General features: G+C 39.0%; 1 protein-coding gene across 1 annotated transcript; it reads right to left on the bottom strand.

The window, feature by feature from the left end:
• Window positions 1–1,442: 1,442 nt before the first annotated feature.
• LOC148870221 (peptidase M1 family protein) lies at window positions 1,443–7,297 on the bottom strand. Its single transcript, XM_088969725.1, has 4 exons — window positions 6,120–7,297; window positions 5,390–5,623; window positions 4,977–5,303; window positions 1,443–1,860 (listed from the first exon to the last, which is right to left on the bottom strand). Exons 1-4 carry the CDS (start codon window positions 7,098–7,100, stop codon window positions 1,564–1,566), a joined length of 1,839 nt encoding a protein of 612 aa, XP_088825851.1. The 5' UTR covers window positions 7,101–7,297; the 3' UTR covers window positions 1,443–1,563.
• Between the last annotated feature and the right edge of the window lie 14,740 nt (window positions 7,298–22,037).

The following is a 22,037-nucleotide window of genomic DNA, read 5'->3' as shown; positions in this document are numbered from 1 at the left end:
AGGCTTTTCCCTTTCAATCTGAAGCAAAACCCCCCAAATCGTCGACTCGGCTACTCCAAAATCCCTGAGCTCAAGTTTCAACTTTCAGCGAACGGTATTCATCGATGAAGATCTCTCCCTCTTGCAAAGAAATTTCAACGAACACCCTATACAACCATTGAAGCCTACAGCTTCTACATCAAGCACTTTTCTTTCCCAATTTCCGTTTTAGATGAAATATATACTTTTTAACATTTTGTGTCAGTTTTTTGTTGAAATATATTTTTTATTTTTTAATCATCTTTATATTTTATGCAATTTCTAGTTTTTGGATAAAACATGTGTATTTATTTTGAATAATTTCTCTATTGTTTGCGATTTCTGTTGTTTTGTTAGCCGTAATTTCTTACGAAATTTTTATCATTTTCTATTTTTTATGATTTCTAAATATAGTTTTATTTAATTTTTGAATAATTTTCTCTTTTCTACAATTTCTACTAATATACAATATATATATATTACCATCTTCCGTGTCTCTATGCTCTGTTTTGTTAGTTTTATATAATGTTCTGTGCTATGTTTTCTGCATTTTTTCATAATTTCTATTTATTTATGTAACTTTCCTACATTTTTATACCTTTTATTCTTTTCTTTGCAATTTTTACACTTTCTTGTATTTTTTTGGTTATTTATTTGCAAGTTTTGCTTTTTTCTGTATTTTCTTGCTTTTTATGCATTTTCTATTTTTGCAAAATTTGTATTTTTTCTATAATTTGTTGCATTTTTCTGAATTTTCCTGTAATTTGGTACTTACAAGCCACACCCAACCCGACCCACTTATTTGCCACCCCTATGTGGGGTAAATGAAGATTCCCAAAATATTTAGGGAGAATAGCAGTTCAGCCCAGGTCAGAATTTTTAAGCCCAAATTACAGTTGGGGTAAGTCATAGCTCACTGGCCGTGTATAGAATGGGGGGTTTTGACATTTTGAATGTTTATAAGTCTGCAGTAAAATTTAAAAATTTGCATTAGGCCTGTCCGTATTTTACAGAATTTTTAACCATTGCAGAATCTTATTTTCTATCAAACCAAAAAATTGACCTTTAAAAAAAAAAATCCACTCTCCAATTTGGTGCACAGAAAGACCTTACTTATACACGTCTTTTAATTTACAGGCTCCAAGGCAATTGCTGCTAAACGTTGTATTCATGATCTAACAAGGTAAAGTCTTAAGGTTAAAACTTTTCAACCTGTAAAACACTGTTGTATTTCTTCCTTTTTTCTGGCCAACATTTGTTTTGCAACCCTTTTACATGGAAATAAGTTCAGAAAAGCATTACAAAACAATGGCTTTTCTTGCCAATTCCAATAACATGCAATGTGGGAAGTCACTGGCAAGTGTGCGAGGGTTGCTAGTAATTACAGGTGATGTTGTGGTGGTAATAATAGGGGAAGCAAAAAATTTAGTAGCAAACATTAATATTCTTTCTAACAAGATTGTATCAGAAAAGGCAAGATTCACAAAAAAACAGAAAATTAGGTTTAGATTCATTAGTATGATTAAAGTATATTTGTATATCAAGCTACAGATGCTTGGAAAGGATGGACTCGACAACACCTTGAGCTATGGGATGATAACAATCACGAGCCTCTGCAAAAACTCTTTTAGCCAATATCTTTTCTTCTTCCTTTCCACTGCCTTGTACCAGTGCAGTATATAGGGGGCGAAGGTACTTCATCCTCCCAACTTCCTTCAAAGTTTTCTCCACTTCACTATAGTATTCTCTGCAGCCAGACGAAATGGCCAGTTGGAGAAATGCCACCTTCACCTCATAATCCTTTGATTCTGCCAAGCTGTAGCGTGCATCCAATGACACAACCTGCAACAACAACCAAATTGTGTACTGAGAATATGAGATCAAGTTTACTTCCCCACACAAACTGGAATGAGCCTACTGATTTAGATGTTTTTTTCCTATGGCTCAGTTTGGAAGGAATACAAATACAAATATGTAGAGTGCAAAACCTTGCATTTTGTATGTATTTGCACTGTACACATTTGTATTTGTACTCTTTCCAAACTGAGCCTATGGGTCGAATTGGATACGGGTAACCAATAATCCAGTACAGCACACAAAGGAAAAGGACTGATCTTTTTACTGGAAAAGTGCCACCAATTTGGCATAGTTTTCATATATCATCCTTGTCAGTACTAAACATAAAATTTATAATTAAAAGTTGTAGAAATTATTAGAGAACTCTTAAATGACTGTAAAAGTTACACTACACCCAAGTTTCTCTCATCTATCAACCATCCCACGTGTCACTGTCCAATTTTCATCCCAAATTATCACACAAGTAGTCAACTAAATACACAAGTGATAAAACGGATTGAGCACATCCATCAAGGGTATGTTAAACTAATTTATTCTCAAGTGATAAAACGGATCAAGTATCAAGCCAATCAATTTTTTTCATTGAAGTGTTATTTCTTTCTTTTTTTATTAGTAATGATTAATGAATCCAAAAGAAATGTTATTGAGTTTAACTAAGAAAAAAGCACTTAAGTTTTAAAAACAATTGAGCTCACCTCACAAAAAAGAGGTGAACCATATCCAAATTGAGGATCCAAAAAGGAACAGGAGTATAAGACTATCCCAGGATAGAGAAACCACAATGCAACAGAGACATCCGATTCTAGCCAACCTAACAATCCATTTGGTTGCCGAGAAGGGGATAGGATGGGAAGAATCTTTAGGGAATATTCTAGTTTTCTTGTGTTTGTTTTGAGGAAAACGCTGGAATGGGACGAGAAAGAAATGTGACACGGATTCTCAAAATTCTTTGTGCAGGGTCACACCAAAATGGTGCAACCCCACTGAGAAGGGAAAGTTGGTGAGAAAACTTTGTCAAGAGCAGCAACTCCAAGCATCACCTACCTCTCACGCTGTCCAATAGTCTTCTAGCCGGCACCATCTCCAGCGACTTCTTTCGAAGGTAATCTCAGATCTGGCTTCCTCTCGTGATTTCCGTTTGTTTTGGTACCATTTTATCTCCTTTCATTGAGTGAGTTTCCATTTGAATCTCACCGTCTTCTACCTCTATCCCTGTTCGTCCGGATGAATCTCCATTGCCAGAAAACACCTGAACTGCTGTTCAAGGTGTTCATTTGAATGGCAGAGCTCCAGATCTGGCTTCCGGCATTTGCCCCATCCAGATCTAGTGTTTTCCTTTCATTGTACCAAAATGTTCCAATATCTACCAACTTGTTCTGGTATGGCGTCTGCTGTTATTGGTACCACTTTTCTGGCTTCTGGCTGCCAACATTTTGTTATTTCGATTCCAGCTTCCGTATCTTTGTGTTTAGAGACCAATATCTACCATTTTGTGTTGTAATTTTGATAGATTTCGGCATTTTGTTATATTGAACTGCATTTATTTGTATTTATTTTATTCTTGCTCCGTTTCAGGTCATCTCAGGGCAAACAAAGGGGATTTCTAGGCCGAGGTATCACATACCCTGATATTAGGTATCACCCTGATATCTATTGATTTCTAGGCCGAGCAGTGATCTAAAAGGAGCGCCTCAGGCATGCCAAGGCACACAGGCAAGGCGCATTTTAGGGTAGGCGCCTCGCCCAGGTCCTAGGCGCAGCCCATTCAAAAGGCATGCGCCTGGTGCGCCTTAGCCCAGGCATGCGCCTTTTGAAAATTTGACGCGTTTTCCTTTTTCTGAATCAAGCAACTGGGCCGGGGGCCCCACCTTCGCTCGCTCACCAAAACTTTGAGAACCCCCTATTTGGTAATATCGTCCATTCATTCATCCTAACAAAATATCTTCTTAAAAGCAATTAAAACTATAAAATCATTATTTTGTGTGAAAACTCAAAATTTAAGACCCCAACATGGACTTGTTTGGGCTTGCCTCGAGGGGTGTGGCACAAAGGCGGTTTGTAGAATTAGGAATGTAATATGTCACATTAGCTACTTGATTTAATTGAGAAAAAAGAGATTGTGGGTTTTATATGCTTGAAAATGTTTTATATGTTTGATTTCATTTTTAAATTCTCATTCGAATATGCTTTACATATTATGCTTATGTATTTTAATTTAATATAATATATTTTTTTAAATATTCATTTTAAAATTTAAGTTTATATTTTTATTAATATTATGTTTAATATTTTTTTATTTTTTTACATTTTTTTATTTTTTAGCTTTTTTTTAATTGTGCACCTTGCCTCAAAAAGGCACGTGCCTCAGGCGCAAAATGGCCCTTGTGCCTTTCACTTTTAAAACACTAAGGCCAAGGTTTCAACAGTTTTTTTTTTTTAGTTTTTTTTTTCTGTTGATTATTATCTTACTCTAAGCATGTATCTGTATTTATTTTTTTCATGGTGATCCTTATCTTGTTAATGCAAATAAATCTATTTTCTCATCAACCAAATGCTAGAAGCAGATTCTGTAGGATGGTGGGTATCAGCAAACAAACACAGTGACCAAACATGAGAAAATAAAATTTTTCCTTCCCATCCCATCCCTTCTCACCCCACTGTTTCCCGGCAACCAAACGGACCATAAGGGTCAAACCACCATGGAGTTGCTGGTCCACCTGAACAAGATGCTCACCCCAGAAACCAAGGCTCTAGTTCCTCTAAGCACCATCTCCCAACCAAATAACAACCTTTTCTAGCTCAAGCATCCCTCAAACGTTTCAAGAATCTGGAACCAAAGGTAAAAAAGATGAGCAGGATTTTCATCACATTTAGGGGTTATTGGTACATTGAAACATATTAACCTAAGTAGGAAATAAAAGCCTTATAGCCATAACAATTCAAAAGATGGATTAAAGATGCCAACGAGAAAATTATATGTAATTAACAACGGAGTGGTGGGGAAAAAGGAAAATATTCAGCTGAGCAATCAGTATAACATATAGTCAAGGTTAAATGCAGATAGAGAAAATACATCAAACAATTCTTCAGGGGAGAAGTACCTGCGAAGCTTCAACAGACTTGGGCAAATTCTCCAAATAAAGTTCCCATTCCTGCCCTTGCCAATCTGCAACTTCATCCTCTCTTGGCATCCTCCCAAGTTTAAACTCCTTTGCCAGTGATACAATCTTAATATAGATGTTGGACACAGGCTCAAAGGCATCTGAAGGGATACTTGTACCCTCAGTCCAAAGAACCAAATCTATCTGTGTCTCTATTCCAGGAATATTTGCTTTCAGGAAATTGAGAAATGTTTCGGTATCAATCGACTGGAACTTAAATGTGGCAATATATTTCTTAATGAATTCATCAAATGCAGGCCGCCCAATCTGAATTAGTAAAGATAGATAAATAAATATGACTCTATCATGCTTCCTTCTATAACATCTGAATGACTTTATGAACCATGACCTACCTGACGTTCAATGCGCCAAAGAAACTGGAAACCTTTCTCGTATGGAACTCTGGAGTAGATATCATCTGGATCCACCCCTTCCTGTTTGGTTTTTAGCTTTGTAAACTCCATGTTATCCTTGAACCTCTCCATTTCTTCATTTAAACCCCTCCAGCCAATTCCAATACTCAAAGCAGCTCTCTCCTCTCCCTGTACGACTTCAACGATTCTCCGTTCCGCATATGTTGTGAAACCCTAGGATCAGAGCAAAAACATAAAAAGAACCTATACATAGCATCCGAATAGAAACAAAAGCTCCTCAAGATAACTTTGTTAACCAGGAATAACTGGGGAACTCAAATTCACTTCGATAACTCCTTATAGGAGTGCTTCGCTAGATTGCATGTAAATTAATGGAAAAATAATGATTCCCACGGAAATTATACAATACGATTGGGAACCATTTTCCTAATTTTCCCGGTGTTTGGATTAACTTGGAAAATTAACAATGGTAGAGAAGCATATATCCGTAGGACCAAAAATCTATTCCTAAAGTGATTACGGAAAATCGGATTATCAGAAGAAATGTCGTTTTCGTAACTTTCTGGAAAGGATTTGTTTCCACAGTCAACACAAACAACCAAGCAACCCGACTAAATTCTTCTTCTTACAGAAAAGCAAACAAACAACCAAGCAACCCGACTAAATGGATTCGGTATGGATAAAGACTGCCAGAGAAAAATCAGCTTACCTCATTCAACCAGAAATCCTCGTTAGTTTTGTTAGTGATCAGATTCCCAGTCCAGCTATGAGCAAGCTCATGGGCTACCACTTGTGCGCCACTAGCATCACCCTTAATCACAGTCGGTGTCAAGAAAACCATCTTCGGATTCTCCATACCACCATAGGGAAAGCTCGGTGGCAACACAAGCAAGTCGAACCTCTCCCACTCGTAAGGCCCAAACAGTCGCTCTCCCTGCCTAATCATCTCCTCGGTCCCCGCAAACTCCCTTTCCGCAGCATCCAGAAGTCCTGGAACCGACTCAGAGTAAACCCTCGTCCTAGGCCCAACTTCCCTGAATCCAATCTCCCCCACCGCGAAGGCAAACAAATATGGCGGCACAGGCTGCTCCATCACAAATTCCTCCACCACCCTACCGTCAGCACACCACAATGCATCATCACATGCCATTGCAGCCTCGCCGGACACCGGTGACCGGCGTTCGATGTGCCGTGCTGCCATCACGGCCGACAATTGACGGGGTACATTGAGGCGGGCCGAGTAACGAAGGCGTGCGGCCGGAGTATCCTGACATGGGAACACGGAACGAGCGTGGATCGCTTGGCACTGAGTGTACACAAAGGGGAAGGTCTTTTTGAAGGTCTGAGGCGGCGATAGCCATTGAAGAGCGGATGAAGACGGGCTTGTCGAGAATGCAACAAGGAATGACGATTGGTTGGAGAGGGAGACGGTGAGGTGTTGGCCTTTGATCGGTTCTGGGACGGTAGAGAGCGAGAATGGGAGAGGGGTTAGGGTTTGCGGGTCAACGACAGAGGTGATAGAGAGCAAACGGACGTCGAGGGAGATGGGGCCCGAGTAAGGGGTTGGGAGGGTAAGCAGAGAGGAAGCGTGAATGGTGGAAGAGGCGAAATCAAAGTACATAGAGAGGGAGACATGGGTGGCGAAAGGGTGGGAGGAATCGGTGAAGGAATGAGGATCAACGGGCGCCATTGGAGCTGGGTTTCTGACGCAGGAGAAGAGATGTAGATGATAAGGAAGGATTGAGACGGGAAGCAATGTATATGAAACCGCCGATGAGCGAATGAGATCGAGGAAGTCGGAAACAAGACGAACAGCTGAGAAGGCTCTGCCGGGAGTACTTCTCTGAAAATCAGGGGGTGAAAGAGGTGGGACCCAACTGAACCCCCCGCTTTGCGTACTTTCTATGCTGCAACGTTGATCATACACGTTTGCACCAACCCGTACGGAATACGGTTGCCGTGGCCACCGTGACCGTATATTCTATGGGGCCCAATGTTTGAAAACATAACAAAATGGGACCCCATCATGTCGAAGTTAAGGTGTTTAATGCAACGGTATGATATACGGCCACTCAAACCGTGTACCCGGCATTCTTCCTTCAAATTTGGGATTGATGGAGGGAAATGTGGTAGGTAAAATTACTTTAATTTACCCTCCACTTTGAAAAATTGTACTTTGAACCATTGATATAAATGATAAATTATGCTTTGCATGCAACAATACTTTTATATGTACTAAATAGTAGTACAGCTCAATACAGCTTACAATAGTATGGCCACTTCATCAAAATTCAACAGATTGTAATAAAAATTCACCTGATATTGTCATACTCGGATGGGACAAAGGTGTAAAGACTGTCTGAATAAGAGTAAGATGAACACAAACAACATGGTAAAGCATGGCTGATTGCAAATATAAATTTCTTAAATTACCCTTACCGTTTAGCTAATCGATTAATTATATCTATACTGTTTCTAGCAATAGACCAAATATATTCTTATCGTTAACTCTCTGCCAAAATCTATATACATATGACTAATGTTACATAATACCCGTTTTATCCTTCATAGGTCGAAAATGCCATTTGACATGAACTCTCCCACACACGTACCTATTACGAGTGACAGTCGTCTAATCAGATTCTTGGCACATACGATAAGCAGTCCAAAGCATTGGCCCCTGTAAAGCTCCTTGAAGCAAATAGTTCTGAGGAACGAGGCCGCGGCACCTGGCCCAATAGGCTTGACAGCGGTCCCATCCATGATGCCACGGAGGCACTTCATAGACATATCTTCAAGAGCAGAACTGTGATTTACGATGGCATTCCTGCCCTTATAACCAAACATGCAAGAGTCATAGGAAAGCTTCTTCAAACCCTTGCAATTCTTAGTGAATGCCTCCATGCATGCGCCGGTCAATTCACAGCAAGCGCGAAGTTTGAGTCATACAAAGTTTCAACAACATGAAGAGATTTGGACGGTGTCGGTTTGGTTATACAAAGTTTCAATGCCAGTTTGGTTATAGTATCAAATCGAGAGAAAATAAAGGGAATTAGAAGTTGTTGATCGGATTCCGCCTTGAGCGATAGACGGTGTCGGTTTTGTCTTTCAACTCGAAACCATCGCCGATGGACTATAAAACAGCTTTTATGGTTGTCAGAGCCAAGGGACTAAAAAATGCAGATCAAGCATTCATCGGGCATATCAGAAATGTAATCACAGGTTCCCGCTACATTCCTCAGAATCTCGGGACTCAACTTAACTTGCATCGGCAAGATAAGAGGCATGGATCTATTCTTGGTGAAAAAAAACAAAAAAAAAAAAAACTCACCAACCTCCGTTGGACTTCCGCCGTTAAGTATTTGTAGCAACTGCAGTCGTTGGCAATGGCAATGGCGATGGCGCTCCTCCCTCTTCTCTTTTGACGGATGGGGCAAGTGTGTGAGAGGGATTATGAGTTTAGTTAAAATCAAGGACAAAAATGTAACTTTGCATAGGGGTAAAACAGGTATTGACCTTTCCGTCCATGTTTAGTGACTAAGGTTACACTTAGCCAATTGTTATAAATAGTAAGGGCACACTTAGTTAATTAGCTAAATCATAAAGCTAGTTTAAGAGATTTACCCTAAATAGTACAATTTATAAGTAGGGTGTCGATGGGCTTTAGATTGGGTCCATTTCAAATCAAAATCAATTTAGACGGATTGGAAATATCAATGAGAGATGTTGAATTAGACCAGTCCAAAGTATTGGACCATTTACTTAATGGTCCAAAGTATTTATTTGATTGGATCAGACCTCGTCCATCTATAATGAATCTATATTGGATTGGGCTTGATTGATCCAGAATTCAATCCATTTACAGAAGATGAGAATATAGGTGTCAATAGACCAGGTTTGGGTTAGAACCAATATAAATTAAAAGCAAATTGTGCATATTGGGCAGTCCATACATTGAATTGGAGCGGTCCATAATGGTCCAAATTATTCGTTGGATTGGACTGGATTGGACCTAGTCCATTTGTAATAGACAAACATTGAACCATGTCGTATTGGATCAAATCCAATCCAATTGACACTCTTATGTACAATAAGTCTTTGTAATTTACTTAACTTTTTTCCTATAAAGTATGTGAAAATTTAATTTATAATCTTCTAAAACAAAAAATTTATGAACATGAATTGTCCCTTGTCATTTTCTTCCATTGTGATCAACTTGATTTTTGATGGAAAAGTACGTTCAGGCCCAATGCAGATTTCTGAATTCCACTACATACCTATAAACATTCAAAATGTCAAAAACCCCACTCTATACACCAATGTTTGCCCGTGAATTGGCATCAATTATGAGCTGGCACCTACCCCAATTGTACTTTGGGCCTAAAAATTCTACCCTTGGCTGAACCATCATTCTCCTTTTTTTAAGCATCGAGTCGTGCTTTTTTCCACCTTTGTTAGTTTCCCATTAGAAGAAATAAAGGCATAAAATATTGTAGGTGCCTAAAAATCACTAGCATCAAGAATATGAAGTTTTTGGGTTGGGTTATTTGAATACTCGAAAATTGTACAACATGCTAGCTAGGAATGGCAACGGGACAGGGACCATATTCCCCACCCTAACCCCGATTATGAAATCAATCACTGTCTTCATCCCTAATCCCCGTCGGCAATAAAAGTTGTCCTCCACCCCCGATCCCTGACAAGGACGGGTTCCCCACGGGGACCCAAATCCTCAAATTGTTTTTAGTTAACAACATTTTTTGAAAAAATAAATTTACTTAAAATAAATACAATTTTTTAAATTCAAACAATATTTTAAATGTGTTTCAATATATACAAATAATGTAAATAATATCATATATTACAAAATATATTTAATATATGTATAAGTAGGGTCAGGTCGGGGTAGGGACCTCAATCCCCCTAACCATGACCCTAATTGGAGATCCCTATTAATTCCTATCCATGCCCCACCAAAGTAATCCCATCCTCAACCCAAGTCAAGTAAGTTGGGTCCTCGTCGGGGATGGGGAAATTTGTCATCCATAATGCTAGCTTTAATTACAAATTCATATGTACCAAACTAGTTTGGTTGTTTCGACCCAGCTTTCAAGACAAAAACAAGAGCAATGTAGGTAATTTGAATACTTTAAAACCATCCACTTACCTGCTAGGTTCAATTTCCAATCCATACTAAATTGCGCCGATTTGGTTTGATCAATTCATCTCAATTTTAAAAATTTGAGAACAAACAGAGCAATTAAGGGAAATTTCCACTAAAAAAGACTAAGATAATAAAAAAAATTATTAATATGTTTGTTAATATACAAGAAAACAATAAAATAAGAGATGTTTTATGAAAACATTTAAAAAAAAAGACAAGAACTATAAAGGGATTTTTTTTCACTAAAATACTATAGTGAATATAACATAATAAAAGTAATATTTTCCAATAAAAAAATGAAAGTAACTAAGGGTCCGTTTGGTTTGTAGTCGGAATCGGAATCGAAATCCACCGTAATCGAAATCGGAATGATCCATTCCCACTGTCTATTTGGCTAAAACAGGAATGGGAATGTGAATTAAAATCAACAGGAATGGGATTTCATTCCCAAGGGAGGGGTAGGGAATGGCAATTCCCTCGAATGGGGGAATGCCATTCCAGCAGGAATGAGAATGGTATTTCGATTATGCTCAACCAAACAGTTGGAATCGAAATAGCCCATTCTGATTCCAGTTCCATACCCCTATTCCAACAAACCAAACGGACCCTCAAAAATAAAAGGGTTAAATACTTAAAGTACCTTTATGGTTTAGAAAATGGACACAAATTTACTCTATGTTTGAAAAAGTACATGCTTAAATTTTCTAACAAAGGACAAAAATTTTCCCTACCATTAGTATGCCGTTTCAATCTGTTCGCATGTGGTGTCACACGACTTATATAAAATTTCTTAATTTAAAAACTACCATTTTGCAGTCGATTTTGCCATTCATTGTTATTTAGACTTTCAAAAGAAAACCCAACTTATCTATGAAAGAGCTTTAGACAGACTAGGACAAACTAGTAAATGTTGACGTGCATTACACGTTGAAAATTTAAATTACAATGACAATTATTATTAATGGAGCGCGATCCGGCCGGTATTAGCTGTCCGCTGCCTTGCTTCCGAACGGGGTAGCAGGGAACCTGAAACGGAGGAGATGGAGAAGCTCCGGGGGGAACCCGGTGTAGAGGCTCCAAAGCTTAAGTTAGAATCCTTCAAAAGCAAGGTAATACCAGATAGCGCAAAGTTTGCATACCTCCGTTGTCGGGGGGCAGGTGGCTCTTATAGTCACTTCGTGCACTCGTCCCGGGGCCCTTGTCAGGTCAAGTATGATTACCCTTGTGCTTGTCAATTCGGCCGTCGTCCTTTCTGCTGAGACAGAGCCGTCACTGCCTAACCGTCATCTAACTGGAGATGGCGGTGTCAGTGGCGGTGGCAGGTGGCCGTTTAGGGTGCTACCGCCAAACGTCAGATCCCAAGTTAGTCAGGCGCGGCGCCCTTGGGCACAAACTTCCTTAGTGTCAGGCGTGGTACGACTTGTTTGGTTTCGGTGCCAAGTGATGCGAAGTGCTGAGCGAGGCGGTCTTGAGCTCGGAGGTATCTATAGGGCAAGTCAGTTCGGCGAAGTGTATCCCGAGCTGTTACAAGGTGGGTCAGTTCGGCGAAGTGTATCCCGAGCTGTTACAAGGTGGCAGTTCGGCGAAGTGTATCCCGAGCTGTTACAAGGTGGGTCAGTTCGGCGAAGTGTATCCCGAGCTGTTACAAGGTGGGTCAGTTCGGCGGAGTGTATCCCGAGCTGTTACAAGGTCAGTTCGGCGAAGGGTATCCCGAGCTGTTACAAGGTGGGTCAGTTCGGGCCCCCGGTAGGGAGTTCAGTCCGCTCGTGTCCCCTTGTTCCCGCCTAGGCATGGCCCCTTTTGCCGAACTGTTGTTTCTGCCACGTGTCACGTAATAGAGAGGTCGGGCCAAATCTTCCTTCATCAATTATCATCACCATTATTATTATTATTATTATCATTGTTATTATTATTGTATTATATTCCCGTCATAGATAAAAATAATTTTTATTTTAATAATTTTGTATTTAATACGATGAATATATAACATTAGAAATGTCTCCAAATGTTTTCGATAAAATTGTATATTTTTCAATTTTTTGTTCTATCTTTTTTAAATATATATTATTCAATTATGACATCACCATGAGTTTATTTGAAAAGTTTGATCATTAACCCACCATCTAGATAGGAAAAATAGCATTGCTTTCAAATCTATTTTAAATTATATATTTCATCTACATTATATAAATAATGTTTATTTATCATACTAAATAATTATTATTTAGTATAATTAATATATAATATTAGATATGTGTCCAATTTTTTTATAATCTTTATATTTTATATTCCTTATGCCTTTTTTTATTTTTTAAAATTTTATTATTTACTATAATATCAATCCATTTAACCCAAACCACCAACCCATCACCTAAACCATTTATTATTGCATTTCCACCATTTATAAAATTATGTATAATTGTTCAATATGGTGAATGTATAATATTACAGACGGCCCAATATTTTATTTTTTATAAATATATAACATCAAATATGTGCTCAAATTGTTCTCTAATTTTTTCTTTATTTTTGTATTTTTATTTTAAACATTTTATTATTCGACTATGACATCATTTAATTTAATTTCAAGGTTTATTTTAGATTTGTAACTCCATTATCATTGTTAATAAAAAATTTTATTTCATTTCATACTTAATATTATTTAGTATAATGAATATATAATATTAGAGATATGATCAATTTTTTTTTTTGCATTTTTATATATTATTTATTTTGATTTTTTATTATTTAATCATGACATTATTGGTTAACTCGTATGACCCAAATGGTTAAATTGCTTAGCCATCACCAGGAGGGAAGAAAATGGTTTTATTTTCAAAATATATTATTTTTATACTTTTAAAATCAATATTATGTATTTAATGATGAGCAAAAATATATCTTAAATATTGGATTTAATGAGAGAATATACCTTAGATATGAAACTTACTGAGAGAGAATAAGAAAATAATTTTATTTCCAATTGGTTTTAAATTTTGTATTCCATCATTAATATAAGTATTTCTTATTTATCATACATATTATTGTCTAATATGATGAATATATGATATTAAAGATGTTCCCAAAATTTTCTTTAAATTCAATATTTTTTGCATTTTATCAAGTTTTACTTTTTTATTATTTAATTGTGGCAACAATGCAACACGAGTTGGCCTATTTAACCCAAAATTATTTATATTTTTATGTTATTAGAGTTATTTATGTATGGATTTAATTGGTATAATTTATTAACTAAAAGAAACAAAAATGCCTTAAATGTATGGTTAAATGAGGGTGAATGAGAATTAATATCTTGAATGAAATTTAATGAGAGGTAATTGAATACAATGAATGATAGTATTCACATTACATTTTATGCCCTCATAATAGATAAGGACCCTATTTCAAAAAAGGGATATTTGTCTAAAAAATTCTAGAAATCTTAAACCCTATTCGTACATATATAGGGTTGTGGGAATGGATGCTCAGCGATAAAATGCCATGAAAAAACCTTGTAATCACAAGTAACATATTTTTGTATTTGAATACCTTGAAGACATAGGCAAATAATGTTTAAAAGGCACAAATCCAATAATTTACACCTCCAAGCATAAAATCATACAATAATGTTTGCAAATTCATATGGAAAGTTGAAAAAGCCATGGATTATTCACCTTACATGTCAAGAGGCAAGAAAATTTATCCCACAAGAAACAAGCATCTAGGTATGCCCATGGTTTATTGGAACTAATATTCAACTTTATGAACAAGGTTCAAAACAACTTTCAATGTCTCATAGTGGACCTATATTTTTTATAGACTAATTAGATAAAAAAATATAGGTCAGTGATATGAATAATAGTGAATAGTGCTAAAGGGGGTTATGATGGATAGGTTAGATGAACAATATGAATAGTAAAAGATGGATATGGAGTCAATGAAAAATAGGAACATGCACATGAGTATATTATGCAAAAAACATTGAAAATAACGATAAAAAATTATAATGAAAAAAAAATTGAAATATTCTTTAATATTGATACTTACAAGGATTTAGAACAAACAAGTAGATTCTTAACACCACTCAATCTTACAAAATTACAAAGCTCACCAATAGCACACTTTTAAGATCACTCGAAAAGAAAAACACTTAAACTATTACAAAGCACTCAAGGCACTCTGAAAGAAAACTTATTACAATACTTGTAAAGATTTTTTTCTTCAAATAGATAAGAGATAATTATATAGAGGTGGCGGAGGCTTCAAGAGCAAAACACCTTAAAATTACTTTATTCGATCTTATCTTTAAGGCTTTTATGCATTTTTTCATTTTCTTAGTGTGCATCTTAATTATTGAAATGCTTCGTTATCACCTTTTTGTCATATTAGGAATAGTTGTTGAGACTTTTACTGTTTCTGATCATATAGAATCTTCAAATAGTGTACGACCTTGGTGTGGGCTAAGAGAGCGAACACTTTCCATTTCAAGATCCTTTGAGATGCATTTGCTTTTCTCATTCATCTTTTTTGCCATACGAAGGGACATTTCTTCGAGATCTAGTGGGTCTAAGTTTGGGAACTTACTTCGAATCTTGTCCATGTAGGATTCAAAGATGGACAAGTTTGTCGGAAATGATGAACAACATGAATAGTAAATGATGGATATGGAGTCGATGAAAATGGGAACATGCACATGAGTATATTATGCAGAAAAACATTGAAAATAACGATTAAAAATTATAATGAAAATAGAATTTGAAATATTCTTTAATATTGATACTTACAAGGATTTAGAACAAACATGTAGATTCTTAATAGCACTCAATCTTACAAAATTACAAAGTTCACCAATAGCACACATTTAAAATCACTCAGAAATAAAAACACTCAAATTATTACAAAGCACTCACTCTGAAATAAAACTTATTACAATACTTGTAAAGATTTTTTTCTTCAAAGAGATAAGAGATATTTATATAGAGTTGGCAGAGGCTTCCAGAGCAAAACACTTTAAAGCCACTTTATTCGATCTTATTTTTAAGGCTTTTATGCCTTTTGTCATTTTCTTAGTGTGCATCTTAATTATCGAGATAACTCCTTATCATCTTTTTGTCATATTAGGAACAACTGTCGAGACTTTTACTATTCCTGATAAGATGGAATCTTCAAATAATGTCACGACCTTAGTATGGGCTGAGAGAGCGAAAACTTTCCGTTTTGAGATCCTTTGAGATGCATTTGCTTTTCTCTTTCATCTTTTTGGCCATACGAAGGGACATTTTTTCGAGATCTAGTGGGTCCAAGTTTGGGAACTTACTTCGAATCTTGTCCATGTAGGATTCAAAAATGGACTGAAAAATGTCATCTTCTTCCAATGTCGGTTTGAGGACATTTGTGAGATCAAATTTATCCCATCATTTTATTTCAATTTTTCTTTCAATAGTTGGAGGCAACCAAGAAGTATATAAGTGATAACCCCATTCTAGAATCCAAGGGAGACAAAATGTCTTGAAGAACTCGAACTATTTTACATGATCAAATTCTAGATAAGCTATCATTTACCAAAGGCTCTATATTTGTCCATGAGCTCTTGGCGAGGGAAAATATCATCAAAACCTCCCCAAGAGGTCCACCAAACATATGTCCAGTCAGAGTATGGGCCTTGAAAATATTTGAAGAAGTGTATGAATCATGAATGTCTAAAGATGGAATTCTGTAACAGGAAGACTCTATACCAAGCGTCTTGATAGACTTTTTCATTGATATGTTAGCCTTTGTTTTTCGTCATAATCTATATCTATATCTATCTATCTATTATATCTATAAGTTAGCCTTAGATGAAGTAGGACAAATTATCATGGAAAACAAAACCCAACTTATCAATGAAAGAGCTTGTCGTGGGAATGGATGTTTAGCGAGAAAAATGCCATGAACAAACCTTGCAATCACAAGTAACATATTTGTATTTAAACACCTTGAAAACAAAGTCAAATAATGTTTAAAAGGCACAAATCTAAGAATTTACACATCGAAGCATCAAATCATACAATAACGTTTGCAAATTCCATATGGAAAGTTGAAAAATCCATGGATTATTCACCTTGCATGTCAAGAGGCAATAAAAATTATCCCACAAGAAACAAGCATCTAGGCATGCCCATAGTTTATTGGAACTAATATTCAACAGTATGAACAAGGTTCAAAACAACTTTCAATGTCTCACAATGGACCTATTTAAACTTCAAATAATGATATTAGCTTATACAATATGAATACATTGTTCATGCCTTGGTTGTTGATAAGGGTGGGACGACCTAGTAAGTAAAGGTCATGTGGACACTATATACCCGAAGGATGACAACTTAGCAAAAGGAACATAGTCAACAGTTTTCAGAGCTTGGGTGTTTGATCACCTTGGTACAAAGCCACTTCGGCATAGAGGCATCTAGGTACCTAATCCAGTTTGGATCCTTAGAACTGAAGTGACACGTAATCGATTCCAGAAGCTTCCTAGCGGACTTCGAACCTCACGGGATCACGCTGCATAACGACAGGCATTATCCTCTCCCTGCCCGGATCAGGCGGACATGATAGACTTCATTAACCGATACGCTACTCCCCAACTAAAGCGGAAACAAACCTCATCTACTTAGGCCGAAGATCCTGGAACCGTTTTGTGAGACCAAGGTACATGCGATTACTTACATTCAAGCACTCTAGCATTCAAACTTTAGCTCGCAACCACAACAGAATACTAACTTAAGCATTGGAGCGACCTCACCTGGTCATCCACCTCGGTCTCTCTGATCCTTGTTTTGCAGCTTCATCTAGCTTGCCACGTGAGTACGCCCAAGCAACCTTCCAGTTAGGAGCTTCTAGATCGTGCATCATCAATTGACGCCGTCTGTGGGATACGATTGAAAGGTCATCCCAGTTCTAGCTACAGTCTCAGTCTCAACCTCATCCTTAATGGCATCATCTAGCCACAACGGAAAGAGCGACATGAACATCATTGGGGGGCAAGAGTAGCAAACGGTTACTCCCCAAGTTTCCTCGGTGACAATCGACCAGTTCACCATTCTCTTGACTGTCTTCGGGGTCCCATCATTGTCTGTGTCGCAAACTATCAAACAGGTGAGTGTCCCGTTCCCCCAAGTGAGTGCCACCTTCTCGGAGCCTTCAGTGATCCCCCGGGGGTCGGGCACTCCCAGTTCAACGACCTCGTACAAAGCATCCGAACGATGTAGATCCATCAGTTCTAGTAGTTTCAGTAGTACTACTTCAATCAATGATATCAACAATAGTTTCCACCACTATAATCAAACCAGTCGACGAACCATCATCAAGGGCAAACCCATACCCATAATCAACACGGGGCTCACCAGAACGTCCGCCAGTCTCCTCCCTGCGGTGAGAGAACCTCGCGGGTACCAATTTATTCCTCGGGATGAACCCCGCTATGAGGTACAGTAGGCGACCGATGTACTCCCCCTACTTCCCGAAGGGAAAGCTCGAGGGGTAGGCCCGAACCCAGCCAACCCAAAAGGCGCAGGCAGCAAGTTCCACATCAAGGTAACGCAAATCGCTAGCTCGGGGCCCGAGGTGCGGGCTCGAGAGGAGACCCCTTGGTTCACCATGACAACTAGCCTCGAACAAGCAACGAAGAAGCAGCAGCAAGGAGAACCCCTAAACTACCTCACCCCACCATTCGGAGTAAGATCGAGGTACCAGACAACACAGAGGCCATTAGTACAAACGTCATACCACTAAAGAAGCAGCGGCGGCGCCGCCGCAAGACTCGCCATTCATCAGCAAGGAACAATCCACCCATGAAGTCCAACCATCCAATAGATCAAGGTTGGGAAAGAGAGGAGGTGAGCTCGGTGGCCACAAGAATAACGCTTGCTCTCTTGAGCCAGCCATCGCCCCTATCACCCGAGCGACCCCAATGCTGAAGGATTTCAAGGTACCGCTGCTAGACAAGTATGACGAGTCCTTTTATCCCAACGATCACGTAGATGCATTCCAATCCCAGATGCATCTCGCCAGGGCCGATGATGCTTGTATGTGCGTGGCTTTCTCCACCACATTCAGAGGAGTAGTTCAAACCTTGTATAGAAACCTCACGCCGGGTTCCATTAGAAGTTGGGCGCAATTCGCAAATATGTTTACGTCTCACTTTATCACCAATAAGAAGTGCCTGAAGTCACAAGAGAGCTTTTTGAACGTGGTGCAGAGGGAAGGAGAGTCAATTCGAAGCTACATCAAGCGCTTCAACTAGACATGCCTGCAGATACCAGACCTTGACCAAGCAGTACGTCTCACCGCAGTGCGAAAAGGAATCACTCACAAAGAGTTTCACCGAGTTCCTCAAGTCGGACGATCAGTTTATCATTATATAAGAAGAGATAAACCAAAAAACGGATAACCAAGGAGAGAAGAGCAAGAGAGAGGAAGAAGGAACGAGCAACAAGAAAAGAAAAAAGAGCAAATCCCCTAAGCGAAGAAGCAAGTCCCTGAACTCAAGGAGTAAGTCCCCCTCGCGAAGTTATAGGTCGGGTCGGAGTTCCAGGACCCCGCCACTACCAGTAGAGAGAACCAACTATACTCCCCTTAATAAGAAGCGGGGAGAGATCTTAATGGCCATCAAAGACTCTTCCATCGTGAGATGGCCACCCAGGCTACGGGGAGACCCATTGACCAGGAATTCGAACGTGTATTGTCACTTTCATTGGGACAATGGTCACAGCACAAAAAACTGTACAAAACCTCTGTGATGAGATCAAAGAGCTAATATGCTGTAGGTATTTGAAGAAGTACATATTGCATGAGGAAAATGGACAGGGGGAACAATAGGGAGATCAGAAGAAAGATGCCCCAGAAAGCAGCAGATAGAACGAGCAGCCACCTCACCCGCTACTAGAAGAAAGGCTGATCCACAGAGTGAATAATATGATTACTGGAGGATCTATCATAGCAGGTGCACAGCAGCAATCAAGAAAAAGTCAGTCTGAGAACTGGAGCATGAAGCAGAGAACCTAACCAAGCAACCTTGGGTTAAAGAACCAATATACTTTATCAAGGACGATGGTCGTGGGATTCAATATCCTTATGACGACGCCCTGGTCATGAAGATGATCATCAATGACTTTGAAGTGAAGCGGATCTTGGTGGACTCAGGCAGTTCGGCTGATATCCTCTTCAAAGAAACTTTTGATATGTTGTAACTACAACAGAGCGATCTAAAACCAGCAGATGCCCCCACTAGTAGTGTTTAGCAGAGAGGAAGTCAGGCCTATAGGTCGCCTCACAATTCCAGTGGAGGCAGGCACGTGGCCGAATATTGTCCGGTTCGAGCACACGTTTTTGGTGGTCACGACTCCATTCCCCTATAACGCGATCATAGGTCGACCTATTACATATGTTTTATGCGCGATAGTGTCAACTTACTATCTCGCGATGAAGTTCCCGACGAACTACATAGTAGGGGTGATACGGGACAATTAGCTTGAGTCTCATAAGTGTTATGTGGCAGTCCTCAAGGGAAAGGCAAAACTGGCAGAAGGTGTCGAGCTAGAGCGACCTGCAAACTACACCAAGGAGCGAGTTGCCCCGACAGAAGAGACGGTCCACATACCGTGCTTGTGAAGAAAACCAATGGCAAGTGGTGCATGTGCATCGACTACACTGACCTGAACAGAGCCTGCCTAAATGATTGCTTCCCCCTACCTAGAATTGACCGCCTGGTAGACGTGACCTCAGGGCATGAGTTGTTGAGTTTCATGGATGCCTACTCTAGCTATAATCAAATTAGGATGAAAACAATTGACCAAGATAAAACTGCTTTTGTAATTGAATTCAGGTTGTACTATTATAAAGTTATGCCCTTTGTTTTGAAAAACACTAGAGCAACTTTCCAACGACTTGTAAACAATATTTTCGAACCTTTGATTGGCAATAAAGTATAATGTTATGTTGATGATATGGTCGTGAAGACCCAAATTTCTAGATCTTTAATTGATGATTTAAATGTTGTTTTTCAAATTCTAAAGAAATACAACATGAAGTTAAACCCAAATATGTGTGTCTTCAGAGTCACGTCGAGCAAATTCATCGGTTACATAGTGAACTGACTTGGCATCGAAGCAAACCTAGACAAAATCAAGGCCATCTTAGAAATGCGACCACCCCATAATTTCAAGGAAGTACAATGACTAACTGGCCGAGTAGCTGCCTTAAACCGATTTATGTCTAAATCGGCGAGTCGCTGCCTTCCCTTTTTTAAAGCAATTAAAAAGATTGAGACTTTCAAATGGACTGAAGAGTGTCAGCTCGCATTTGATGAGTTGAAAAGGTACCTAAGCACCACCCCGATTTTAACCTAATCTGAGGAAGGAGATTAGTCGAAGTTGTACCTCTCCACGAGTGATGGGTGGTCAGTTCGGTACTAATTATAGAGGTATATCAGGTTCAACAACCCATCTATATGCAAATAAACTGTTGTTAGATGCAGAAACCAGATACCCCGATATTGAGAAGCTAGCGTATGCGCTAGTGGTGGCAGCTTGGAAACTACTTTCATACTTCCAAGCCCATACCATTGTTGTTTTTACTGATAGACCTCTGAGGCACATCCTACTTAAGCTCGAGGTGTTAGGAAGATTAACGAAGTGGTCCATCGAGCTTAGCGAGTACAACATCCAATTCGAGCCATGCCCAGCAATCAAAGCCCAAGTAGGTGCGGGACTAATGTTGTATGGCTTAAGCGAGGTGAAGTTGGAGTTCGCTTTCTCGTTTGGATTCGAGGCGTCAAACAACTAGGCGGAGTATGAAGCGCTAATTGCTAGGCTGAACTTAGCAAGGGAAATGAGAACAAAACACCTCACCATGTGCAGCAATTCTCAACTGGTGGTTAACCAAGTCAATAGTGGCTATGAAGCACGCGACTCCGCCATGGCAACCTGTTTGACCAAAGTCAAAGAGATCCTACCAAGCTTCAGCTCTTGTTTCATTAGAAAAATTCAGAGGTCCGAGAATGCTGAGGCCGATGCCTTATCACAACTAGCAAGTACAAGCAATAACACAATGCAAACAGTGAACATAGAGGACCTGTCTTGGCCTAGCATTCTCAGGGGGCAAAAGAGGTTGCTCCTGTGTTGCAAGCGAAACTGAGCTGGGTTGATCCGCTTGTTGATTATCTGCTCCATGGGACCCTATTTGTAGAACGTAATGTAGTTCGGAGGGTAGAGCGCAATCAGCCTTGGTACGTCCTCATAGATGGACAACTGTACCGGAGATCCTTCACGCTCCACTACCTGCGTTGCCTGCGACCCTCAAAAGTTGAACTTGTACTCTGCGATATCCACGAAGGTTTATGAGAAGGGCACTATTGGCCCATAATGAAGACAAACACTTCGGGGCCTTGGAACCGAAGTGACACGTAATCGACTCCAAAAGCTTCCC

The sequence above is a fragment of the Nelumbo lutea genome, chromosome 2, assembly GCF_056320005.1.
Source record: "Nelumbo lutea isolate HS-2025 chromosome 2, American lotus-T2T, whole genome shotgun sequence".
In the NCBI taxonomy this organism is placed as follows: domain Eukaryota; kingdom Viridiplantae; phylum Streptophyta; class Magnoliopsida; order Proteales; family Nelumbonaceae; genus Nelumbo; species Nelumbo lutea.
This window is presented reverse-complemented; position numbering and strand designations above follow the sequence as displayed.

Bases quoted from the DNA above. Each gene is read 5' to 3' on its own strand.
- LOC148870221 (XM_088969725.1), bottom strand. From the start codon at position 7,100: ATGGCGCCCGTTGATCCTCATTCCTTCACCGATTCCTCCCACCCTTTC. The intron at 5,624-6,119 runs GTAAGCTGATTT...CTCTGATCCTAG, and splicing joins AGGATTTCTGGTTGAATGAG to GGTTTCACAACATATGCGGA. The intron at 1,861-4,976 runs GTACTTCTCCCC...TTGTTGTTGCAG, and splicing joins AGTCTGTTGAAGCTTCGCAG to GTTGTGTCATTGGATGCACG.